The sequence below is a fragment of the Lygodium microphyllum genome, chromosome 10 (genome assembly GCF_053477565.2).
Source record: "Lygodium microphyllum isolate KBCC chromosome 10, Lygodium_microphyllum_v1.1.10, whole genome shotgun sequence".
In the NCBI taxonomy this organism is placed as follows: Eukaryota; Viridiplantae; Streptophyta; class Polypodiopsida; order Schizaeales; family Lygodiaceae; genus Lygodium; species Lygodium microphyllum.
The window spans coordinates 134,492,784-134,505,415 of record NC_141144.1 but is presented as its reverse complement, the minus strand read 5'-3'; the positions used below and the strand labels follow the sequence as shown (position 1 = coordinate 134,505,415).

Below are 12,632 nucleotides of genomic sequence, written 5' to 3'. Positions count from 1 at the left end.
TCAATCTTTTACAGAAATGTTAGAGAAATGTAAGTGGTCAATCATTTGCACATATGTTAGAGAAATTTGCTGCCCTACTACTTCAATACAGTTAATTATTAACAAACTGCCTTTGCAAAGATACTGTCATGCTCCATATGCTGGATTCACACCATAGCATGAATTTATTTCTTACATTGTCAACAGAGAAAACCGGCTCTCAGAGCATGCACGACAGTAACACTATCCTTCTCAACAGTTTGCCAAGAGTTTATCTTGCTAAGCTAGATATAGAGTGAGATAATCAAATCAAAGTGACACATTGAAACAAAAGTTGAGTCAGTCTGCTACTCACACATCCATCATGAAAACAGTAAATGCAAACACATCCATGCCACATTGTCTTGCATCCTTACAGTCTCAAAAACAAAGAAGAAAAACACAGACATAACCTGATATTGTAGAATGTAGCATATTCAAAACAAAATTTGAAATTGGACAAGAGCCTTGTGACTGAGATTACAAATAATGGGCAGAAGCATTTAATGTACATGATGCAATGACATGATCTTCAAATTATCAGGCCCGATTTAAATCAGGCATGCTATTGGAGATACACAGCATCCTTTGTGAAGACAAATGTCCATAAATTACTCAAGAAGAGAAACAAAAGCAACTCAAAGGAAAACCCGAACTCTCATCGCAGATGTGAGCTACCTCCTTCGTAGCTTATTCTGCCCAACTCATCTGAGCCCTGAACAAGGCCATGTACCAGTGCAATATTTCCCATTGCTGCTTCTGCCTTTTCTATTGCTTCTTTAGCCCCATTACTGCCTGCATATGAAGTTCCATTAGTACTTCCGCACAATTCTTTAGACAATGAAGGCTCATGAAGATGAACCCCCGTATTAAGCCATGGATGCAAAAGGTACAAAGCTGCAGTTGGCCGCTTTTCTGGTACAAAATCCAGTAGGGGCGTGAGAAAAGCAGAAAGCTCAAGAGCATCTTTCTCAGAAAAATCATATTTCTCGATTAGCACTCTGTCTAAAGGCCAATATCTCAGTCTTCTGATATGCCTCAAATCACCATGACGATTGAAATAATCCCGAGAATAGCGCCCACCAAGTGCAATCTGCACCAGCAAGTGCGCATCATACATGTAAGAACATAGCACCTTTAAAATGAAATTCATTACTAAACCCACAACTAATCACCTTCCGGGGCATGCGGCCTAGGAGCTCCATCATTAGGGCTAAATGATCCTGAAAACATGAACACATTTGAATACGAATTAGAGCATAGGTGGTCTAATTACAGTGAATCTTCATTTTGCAATGAGAATATACAGCTCTTATTCAGGCCACATGAAACCAGCACTGCACTTAATTACCTCATTGCGGTCAAAGTCATCTCCACTCCGTGGATCAAACAGAAAATCACCAGTTGCCAGCTCAAACACAATACAGGCAAATGACCACATATCTGCTGAAGTAGAATACTTGGCACCAAGTAGAACCTCAGGGCAACGATATTGCCGTGTTTGTATATCATTTGTAAACTGCTTGTATGTCCAACAAGCATTGCCTAAATCCACTATTTTACATCGAAGATCCCCAAAAGCCAAATTTTTTCTCATGCACAGGCGTCTTCCCTTTGTTGTCAACTTCTCAGAGCATGGACCAGCGCCTCGACCTTCAGAACCTTCATCAAACCTTTCAGGAGGAACCACACAACCATCATCTCTGTGGGTCTGTGAGATGGTGGCATCTGACTCCCCTTCGTCAGGATCCTCTGGAATATCCTCAGTCTTCTCACGCTTGAGATCTGAAGTTGCATTGTTGCCAGCCTTCTTTGCTCTGCGTTTTAACTTCTTCTTCTGATTCTTTGTCAAGCCAGTAAGACCAGCCTTGTCATTCTTTGCTGTGGGGGGATGATCCATTTTCTGAGTTGTGTGACCTAACAAAGGGCCTTCACTTGTTTTCCGAATATCCTTTTCAGGATCAATTGGAGAGCAAAGCAGAATGTTTTCTGGCTTCAAGTCTGTGTGTATAATAGAAAGTTGACGATGCAGGTAATCTAATCCCACAAGCACATGATAAGAAATGTGTTTCACCATCTCCAAGGGAAGACCCTTGTAATCAAAGCACTTTATCAAAGTCAAAAGGTTGTCCCCTAAGTACTCAAAAACCATGCAAACATGATTCCCATTTGGCCCACTGTGTTTAAAATCATCCAAAAGCTTAACAACCCCCTTTTCATCATCAGGATCCCCTGTTGCAATTTGCTTTAAGATTGCAATCTCGTCCATTGCTGCCTCAGTATAGTGTTGTGCACTCTTTTGTACCTTCAGTGCCACATATTTCTGCAGGATAATAACAGAAACAGTATGTTCAAACTTGTTAAACAAAAATAAATAACTCACTATTTTCTGACTAGCTGTACTGGAAATATACAACAAAATATCAAATCATGTGACATGTCATATTTTCTGCACCACCTTTACAAAAAGATGATATGATCATAAATACACAAATCACTTCAAGAAAATTAATAAGCACCAAGTTATCAACTACTGAAAATTTCTGAAATAGGGCTTCTTCATTCCGTTACAAAACCAAAGTGAAGAGTTTATGACATTCTCCAGACAGCCAACTCCAAGTCCCCACCTTTCACAAAAATAAATAATTCACTATTTTCTGGCTAGCTGTACTGGAAATACACAACAAAATATCAAATCATGTGACATGTCACATTTTCTGCACCACCTTCACAAAAAGATGATATAATCATAAATACACAAATCACAAGAAAACTATTAACCACCAAGTTATCAACTACTGAAAATTTCTGAAATAGTGCTTTCCCTTTGTGTTACAATACCAATTCCAAGAGTTTATGCCATTCTCCAAACAGCTGACTCCAAGTCCCCACCTCCCACCCTGCTGTGATGCATAAAGAAAACTGTGTACAGCAGACTATATAACCAGAAAATAGTGTCTGTATTGCTGGTATGAAGGGGATCTTTATCCCCAAGAAAATGTGTGTTATACTTCACATATCCTCCATCCTCACAACTGATCTGAATATTGCAACCTGCTGCTGCTGGTATACATAGTTGTCAGGTACGAAAAGTACGGTACGGTACGGTACGATAAAATACGGTGCTAAATGGTACCTTAAGATTTTATGAAGTACGGTACGATATTGGTACGAAAAAAATTAACTTCATTATTTTGAACTATAGATGATAAAACAAATGTTAAGAGTCTAAATAGCAATGCTATTGGAGTATATAAGATGAATACTTGAGGGTAACACACCAAAACCTCTATGGCATATGCCGCATGCGCAACATGCGCTACAACTTACAAGTACATACATAGGAGTGGATACATCATACATGAATGATCATACAAATAAGAGGCATGTATGCTTAAGAGAGAGAGAGAAAGAGAGATGAAATGACATGAGATGCTTTATTAACGTCTACAAGAGGCCAAAATGACCTGTGAGACCAACAATTACCAAATAAACCACCAAAGGTTTTGGTAAAAGATTTATGAATTTTGTTATGGTTTTGTTTGGCATTGCTAAGGCTAAAGCAGCTACCGATAATACATTCACTAATTCGTGTACTCTCAGAAGGTACATTAGGCCAAGCCTAGTTTTATTAGCAACGTGTACTAATGCTTTGGGTTGCGTGGTGCAAAATGAGCTGTGAACAAAGGTAAAATCAATAGGATTAAGCTACTTGATGATTCTCAAATAGTGCTGAATTTATTTATTGATGACACTAACATATTGTGAAAAATAATGGGACATCAATTAGAAACGTTTGGAACTGCTTGAATACCTTATGTATGGCCTTTGGCTCTAGGATTAATCATAACAAAACATGTACAAGGAGTCTAATCAAGCTTCCACCCCCTTTCTTGGTTGATCGATCAAGGCTACAAAATCACCACCACCACCACAACAACAACAGTCAACAACCCAAACCACCACCACCAACAACAGCCACGCACCCCAAAAAAAAAAACTTGTTTTTTTGTACGATTTCGTACAGTACGGTACGAACCATATAGTACGAACCAGTTCGTACTATGTACGAGTGCAACTATGCTGGTATAACAAACTCAAATGCAACCATGCTTCACATACCAAGTATTACAATGTCCAAGTGATGCACGCACTGTAAAGAAACAGTAGGGTTTGCGGTGCGGACAACAGAGCATGTATAGCAAACACTATCAGTGAACAAATCGGAAACTTAAGAGCATAATAAATTGCTAATGAATGCAAGGAAGCTCAAGGAGCGGAGCCTATCCAATAGCCATTGTCTCTCGTGGGAGGGGGCTGAGGGAGAGTATCAAAAAGCAGCGATCTACCAATGTCAGTGATGTAGTGGAAGGAGCAAAATGTGGTCCTCTTGGCAGCAAGATGTCGGAGAAGACTCCAAGTAGTAGAAGCAATGATGTAGGGAGCAATGGAGGAAACAAAATGCAATCATCCCTGCAATAGGATGTCAATGATGAATCCAAACAGCAAAACACAAGGTCTGCTGGCTGCACCACAGCTCCAAAACCAGCAGATAAGAAATACAATGATGATGCCAGCTGGATGTCCTACAAAGCAGCCAAAAGCAAGCAAAAGTATCAAAAATGCAAACTGCACTATGGCGACACCAGGGCAACTGAGTAGCCAATGATCTCCACAAGCTGATGATGCCCTCCAAGGCAGGTAGGTATTTGGGCCAAAGTAGCACTTAATCTAAAAAATAAAGATTCAGGAACAAAACACAAATCAAATGGTGAAGCTAGTATATTTCTATACTTGAATATGAAGAGGGATTGGCCCCAAAACCTAGTGCCCCTTGCAATATTTATTTGATCTTATTGAAGTATCCCAATTAGGCGTGGATCTATATGCTTTTGCACCTATCTCCAACTACTCTCACCAAACAAGACCAAACACACCAAATCCAAACCAAGAACTAATGAATCTTCGAGAAGATACAAGAAGACCCATTTGCTTGATACCTCATCTAGCCAAAAAGACCCAATCTCGCAAAATTTGTTTCGAAGATCTCTCTAAAAAGCCTTGAAACTCGACAAATCTGCAAAAAACAACCCCGAGTCCACTTAGAAGGCCTCATGATAGTATCACAATGCTGTAGACAACTCCACTTTGGATAGAACAACCCTCAACCAGCATTCTGCAACCACTACCTAGCAAATACCCTCTCTCCAATCGTGAGTGATCAATCAAGGTAATCATGAAACATGTTTCCTAGCCCTAAAAATACAAAACACTTGAAATGCCTAACATGAAATGCCCCGAGTCAAATGGTTAACTAAAACATGATTTTAAAGTAAATGAAGTCTCATTTATCTTAGATTTCTAAAAATATTGCACATATATTGCATATACAAGACCATGCCAATTCATCCATCTTATTTATTAAGGTACACTATTGCCTTGTATTGGAAACTTTTAAACCATCCTTAGTGATGAAATGCCATCAGCTAGAACTATAGCCTTTGAGATAAGTTAAAGATACAAGCCCAACCCCATGTTAGTAGATATATTGTCAAGAAAAGGATCAAATCAAAAATCTCTCTCATGTTTCAAGAAGCCTATACATTAATGCTCGATGCTTGTACTTGGTCTCTATTCTGTCTCAATGTGCACACGTGCCTACACGCATGCATGCATCCAAAAAAAACATTTTTTGCTGACATTAAATGATGTGTTGTAACTCATTGTTGTATGAACCTTATAATTATTAGTTAATCGTTTGACCTAGAACCTTGGGTGATCACACCACTACCAAATGTGCCTCAAAACAAACACTAAAATCAATGTCACTCATACTAAAACTCTAATAAAAAAAGTAGAGATAGAATCCCATTGCGTATCATGAATAATCATGTAGAAGCATATCATAATCATAGAGTTAGAACTACCCTTGGCCTTTGCCTCCTACTTCTTGGAAGCCACAAATTTCTTGCAATCCTTCTGAAGATGCCCCTTCTTACCACAAAAGTTGCACTTCACCTTGCCACTACTCTTTTGTTGAGGTCAAGGCGAACGAGACAATAAACCATACCATACTCTCTTTTGCACAAACCAAGCTTATCCTTGGAGCTTATCCTTTGTCAATACATACTACACAAGAGTGCCATAAGCAAAACATTGAAAATAAGAAAATAGAGACATACTTACAACCACTAAGTAGTCAACAGCCCAAGAGCGAAACAAAGCTGAATAGTTAACCATTTGCCATTCAAAATTGACCATTATGCAATAAGTACAATAGTGAATGGTGGTAAGAGGAGAGACACTAAAGCAACAAAAAGAACCCCCTCTAATGGCCAAAAGCACAAATGGGTCAGCGTAAAACGAGCCAATCCAAATGGTTACCACAGTAGCAACATAAAACAACAACACAAGGATAGGAACAATAAGGAAAAAGAACCCACACAACCACCAAACTACAAGAAAGGGCCAAGGTTATCAAGAATGGGCAATGGAATCCATCACATAAAGCATGAGAAAAAAGTACATGATCACAAGTACACGATTCCATGACCAGCAATAGTGCTCCACATCTCCCTCCTAATCATCCACAACTGAATGATGAAAAAGTAAGAAGAGTTAGTCAAGCTATAAATAGCCAAGCAATGCCGCAAAAAAGAGGATAGGCTAGGCTCCAACCATAAATCAAGTCAAATTTCAATAAACGTGCACAATGCTGCCCACAATTGGAATGTGTTGCATGGCATACCCATGATATCTAAAAGGTCATTTGTCATCATAATAAGCAACAAATTGGTGAAAATAGCCAATGACAACAATCTTCCCTTGTTGAGGATCGCACCTCGCAATGTATTCTATCACATATCATTACCTATCCTCCATGTCCATCTCCTAATTGTAACTCATAAGCCTCACTCAAAGTGTAACAAAGATGTTTGGAGCTCCAACACTACACACATCTATTACTCCTTTGCATGCATCAGCTTGCTCAGATCTACCGCATTCTTGGATTTGCTCCCAATCTCTCCAACATGCCCCGTAGCACTCACAATAGGCATTCATCTCTTGCATGCATTTCATAACACTCACTAGCTGGGTGGCATCATTCTTGGAACAATAGATATTTTTCAATAGGATGGGCATCATTACAAGCAGCCACTTTCATTATAGGCCTTTTCCCCTTAGAGCAAGCTGATTGGCCATAGTTCTAGCCTAGCTATGCCTTAAGTAGAACTATATAACCTTAGGTTTGTACCTTGTATATATATTGTTATGATTCATTTTCAATGAAGATATTATTGCTGACACTTCGTTGTGTATCTACTCTCACTCTCACTCTCTACTCCACTAATTGTCTATTGAGCTGCCCATTCAATCCAACAACTTTGTTAAAAATTCCGATATTGCACACTTAAACCTCTATCTAAATTCCAAGTAAGAGCTTAATTTTCATAGGTAAGAACTCAAAAGCCTAAGAATAATTCTAGTTCCATTAGTTTTCCAATTCAAGCTTGACCTCACCTACTCTAGAATGTCGAATTTATTTTTTAACCATGATAATTAGAACCCATCAAGCAAGCACATTGCTTGATTTGACATAACGTTGATAATCCATGCTAACCATCTATATTCCCCTTGGGAAAGGAGATGGAGAGGGGGAAGTTGTAGTCCTCCTAATGTCTAGATGAGATCATTTCCCTTGCATCTTTGGCTTGATAATACATTTTTTAAGGATTTCAAAATTGATTTCTCTTGCACATTTGGGTTGAAAATACATTTTGGAGGAATTCAAAAATACATTTGGGTTGAAAATACATTTTGGAGGAATTCAAAAACCTACCTGAGTTATAGAACCCATGATATATTTAAATATACATTGTAGACAATGTCACACATTAGGAGGCATGATACCACCTTCCAAGGCACAGCCTCATGGCCTTGGAGAACTGCAGCCAACACCGTCCTTATAACCACACTTTAAAGCTCTTCAATCCTGGCCATGTTTTACTTCAGCGAGTGTCGTTCCTTCAACACTCCGTATAATTTACTTAATCTTTGCTATCAAACATAAGCTGACCAGCTATATTCTCTCATTGAAGCTCAATAGATTGCTGTGTTGAAATGCAGTTTTCTGCTCATTTTGAAAGGAGAAGACCTCAAACAAATGCACACTGTGCTAATAAAAGCAGGTTAGTCTTTGCTATCCGTCATGACCTGACCAGCTAAATTTACAGCTCTGCTGATTCTGTTTTGAAATGCAGTTAACTTTTCATATTGAAGGGAGAGGACCTCGAACATGTACAGACAATGCCAATAAATATGCATCCAGAAATTTGATTCGAATGGCTTATATGATGGTGGTGCTATGAAAGTTAAGTGAACATTGGGTTCGATAGCAAAGTTATCGATGTGAGTGCCGGTAAATGATTAATGATGAGAGAGTCATGGAGGAGGAGATCTGACCTTCAGCTGCACATCCCAGGCAAGCCAAACTGTGGAGAAATGGCCCCATCCGAGCTTGCGCTGCACAATGTATCGCCCGTTCTTGAACGAGTCACCTATGTGAACGGCATGGTACCCGCCGCGCCGGTAGTCATCGGTGCCTTCGTCCTCGGACTCGGAGTAATCTGAGCTCTCGGTGTGCGACTTAGACCCGGCCATGCGACCTGCTTCTTCTTCTCCTTCTTCCTCTTTTTCTGCTCCTTCTTCGGAGTGATAGCCGCCGCTAGGGTTTCCGTCCCCTGTGAAGCGCATGGACGCAACGCTGATGCTCTCTGCTGCTGCTTAGGGTTTGCGCGGCTTCATCGAGCTTCGAAGAGAAGCGCACCCATCCATACAGAAGACAAAACACATCATGAAGATCTTACGATGTGAAAATGTGCCCCTTTAGTTTTAAAAACGGACCTTGGGCGAAATGCGCACCAGGGAAAACTCAATTTTATAAATATCGCTGTACCCTCCATTAAATTAACACAAAGCCAAATTTTCCCAAATTTGGTCGAAATCCACCCCCTCCCCGGGGGCCAAATTTGTTCCAACTTCCTAGAAAAAACCCTTCTTCTTCTTCTTCTTCTTTTTCGTAAAAGGTAATTGTATTAATTACAAAAAAAATACAAGATTACTTGATTACAAGAACATGACGACAATCCAAGCCATCATGTGAGGAGGTGCTAAGTACTACAGGCTACAATTTCATGGCAAGGATGCGGAGGAAATTGCCATATGCCAAGGACGAAAGTCCTCCGTAGAGAGCAAGTCAGAACTCTCTACGGAGTCCTCCTCCTCCTCCTCCTCCTCCTCCTCCTCCTCCTTCTCTCTCTCTCTCTCTCTCTCTCTCTCTCTCTCTCTCTCTCTCTCTCTCTCTCTCTCTCTCTCTCTCTCTCTCTCTCTCTCTCTCTCTCTCTCTCTCTCTCCATCCATGCCCTCAATTTGTTGATCTTCACAAACTCAACTTGCAAAAATTCCCAACATAGGGCAAGGGAGCCAATTGCAAAACCGGTACCAAAAAGCAAACACCTTTGGGCCACTGATGTTACAAAAAAACAAAGGAATACGCTAAGAATCTTACTTAGATATAACTCATTGATTTGCCAAAAAGTGTTATGTAGCCAACCCTAAGTGTACCCTTACCTCCTAAAAGTGTATTTTTTAATTACATAATATACTTTTAAAATAAAAAAATTGATATTGGACTCATTCAATTCCTCTTGATATCCCCTACATACTCATAAATTCAAATCTCAAAAAATTTGCAAAATGTGAAATCCACCCAAAAATACACCTTTTTTCTTAAGTGTTTTACAGTTGCCCCCTTACCTTATCCATCATGACCTTTAGATGGATTTCCCAAAATATCATATTTCTCATGTTTTAATGAAATCATAGGATTCATGATAATTGTGCTCCATCAATGCCAAATCATTGAATGAATATTCGATAATTTTATGCTTTGATAAGATGAAATAGCTCGTGATGATGAAAGGACACAAATGCCACTATTATTTGTGAGCTCGTTTTTGAGAATTTTTGTTTGATGCGCTCTAATAGAATGGACACTAAAACTTAAGAGCATTTTTTAAAATAATGCATGATAATTGTATTAAATAGTAAATATGTGCTTTAGAGATGAGCCCAAAACTTATATGCATTTGGACATATGCTTGTAGGCAAGGTTAAAAGGTTCAACCCAAATTGTCCACTATGCTCAATACATAAGGAACTTCAAAGCCACTTGAGAAAAATATATACAAGGCTATTTTAGCCATTTTCAAAATCTAAGTGACATTTTGAGGTTTTCGATATAATTGAGAGGCATTTTGGTAAATTTTCCTTAGACTAAGGTGATAACATCACAATGAACTGCCTTAAAGGAAAAGAAGGTAACAATGTGCATTAGAAGGGAACTCCAAGTGAGAGAGAGATTTTGACAATGACAATGTGAAAATGGAAGAAAGGGGTTGTATCCTAGTGTATGTCATGACCAATTGAACTACTATACAACTAGGTTGTCAAAATGTCACTCAAAACCTTGTTCAAAAATCAAGTAATTGGTTGGATTTGCTTTACAAGTACTACATATTATGCCAAGTGACTTTAGAAAAGCTACATTTCAACTAAGAATTATAGACATCTAAAGCACAAGATGGAATGGTAACACCTTGCATGAAAGGGCAATAGGTTTGTTTAATGCTTAGGTACACCAATATTTGAACAATTTTAAAATATATATAACATCACCTTGGCTCCAATTTATTAACACATCTCTCTCTCTCTCTCTCTCTCTCTCTCTCTCTCTCTCTCTCTCTCTCTCTCTCTCTCTCTCTCTCTCTCTCTCTCTCTCTCTCTCTCTCTCTCTCTCTCTCTCTCTCTCTCTCTATTTATTTATTTATTTATTTATTTTGTGTGTGCGTGCATGTGTGTGTTGGTTTCTTAATGTGTGCAGTGAGAAGTTAACCAAGTCTTAGCAACTTGATTGAGAAAGTGGAGGGATGGCAAAGCTAACTAGCCTTTGTTGATATTCAATAAGACTCATCTACATGGTGCATTTCTTGATCCACCAAATCTAAGCACCTCCTTAATGAAGCATAACTTGGCTTTAGGGGTGGAATGCATGTAGGAGCCACAAACTTGCATAAGGATATGTTGGAGGTCTTAGGATTAGACTTTAATGTGATTGTCCAGGGCTAGCAACTTAACATGCAACAAGTTAAACAAGTTGTAAAATATTACAATCAATACAAAAGGGCATCAAGAAGGCAAATAGAAAATGTGACGTTCTTGTTGACCTCTCTCTGGTTTCCATCAAGAATAGGATTGGTGGTTGATCTTTAATTTCATTTCATAAGGCCTTAGAGGGGAGGAGCTCAAGAGATGGATCACATCAATCTAGCAAGCAAAATCGACACTTCATCAAATTTGATTCATGTGTATAATAAGAGAGACACGGAAGCTTGTGATGGATGGCACATCCAATGCTTTATGTATCTCAGTCAAAACTACACAACACAAATCCCTTAGAAGTTGGCTGGACATTTGGGATTGAGAGGACAACTGGGATGTTGAATGGCTACAATTTGATGATAATGAGACTATTTAAGGACATGATTGTTTTGAATAAGTAGGAGATTAAGTGCGTGGAGTTAATCTTGCAAAGAAGAAGGACAAAGAGAAAACTCATTTGTAGAGCGAAAGAAGGTACAACCCTCAAAGATTTGGGCAAATGCCAAAAGGTAAGCCATTTTCAAGCATTGGGAAGTATAAAGATTTTAACAAACACAATAATCTTTAGATAGATAAAGTCCATGATAATTGAAAAACCACAATTCCTCACTGGCACAAAGTAATCTATAGGAAAAGGATTGGCTGATATGGTGATGCATAGTTCAAACCACTTTCACAAATTTATGGAGAGTGTTGATAAAAAAATATGCCAATTAGATATCACACTAGCAAATTCCTTAAATCTTTGGCATCTGTTCCTATCTGAAAGGCAAAAGGAGAATCTCAAGTATCTCTTTTGGGAGTGGAAAGAGGCTAGTTTGCTTTGGAAGGGAATAAGGAAGTGGATGGAGCAAGTAGATCTCCCCAACCAAGTGAATATCAAACAAGTTGTGCTAGGATATAGAGAAAATATGACAAAGGAACCCTTCATGATATGAGTTGTGGTGAGGGCAATTGTTATGAAAGAAATTTGGCTTGAAGGAAGAATGATCGTTTAGAAAAAATGGGAAATGTAAATATGAAATCCTTTTCTACCTAAGTAAAAGCAATAATATATATAAGAGATTTCGTTTGTTTCATAAGCTAGCTAGGTTATGTTGGTATACCTATTCATGGTTTAGTGTTGATATCCTAAAAGGATTGTGCATATATCTCTCTTTAAATTAATAATATAAATATGTACATACAAAAACATTTATTTTCTCATTTCCCCAACCATTTTTGTTGTGTCTATGTTGGTAATAAGCAAAGCTCAAGGCATGACTATGCCCTTTTGTGTATGTAAGCATAAGACTAATGAAGCCAATCATATTAAATAGTAAATATACTTACTTATGCAAATATACGCATATGTAATGTGTGTATGTGTGCATATACATATGAGTATGACAAGA

The 12,632-nt window shown here is 38.6% G+C and overlaps 1 protein-coding gene across 1 annotated transcript; it reads right to left on the bottom strand.

Annotated features, from left to right (window-relative positions):
* Window positions 1–453: 453 nt before the first annotated feature.
* LOC148030588 (uncharacterized) lies at window positions 454–8,925 on the bottom strand. The gene is made up of 4 exons (XM_087686942.1): window positions 8,482–8,925; window positions 1,370–2,341; window positions 1,194–1,241; window positions 454–1,111 (listed from the first exon to the last, which is right to left on the bottom strand). Exons 1-4 carry the CDS (start codon window positions 8,770–8,772, stop codon window positions 677–679), a joined length of 1,746 nt encoding a protein of 581 aa, XP_087543068.1. The 5' UTR covers window positions 8,773–8,925; the 3' UTR covers window positions 454–676.
* Between the last annotated feature and the right edge of the window lie 3,707 nt (window positions 8,926–12,632).

Coding starts and splice junctions, on each gene's coding strand:
- LOC148030588 (XM_087686942.1), bottom strand. CDS start 8,772: ATGCGCTTCACAGGGGACGGAAACCCTAGCGGCGGCTATCACTCCGAA. Junction 2,342..8,481: donor CCTGGGATGTGCAGCTGAAG/GTCAGATCTCCT, acceptor ATTATCCTGCAG/AAATATGTGGCACTGAAGGT. Junction 1,112..1,193: donor TAGGCCGCATGCCCCGGAAG/GTGATTAGTTGT, acceptor TTGCTGGTGCAG/ATTGCACTTGGTGGGCGCTA.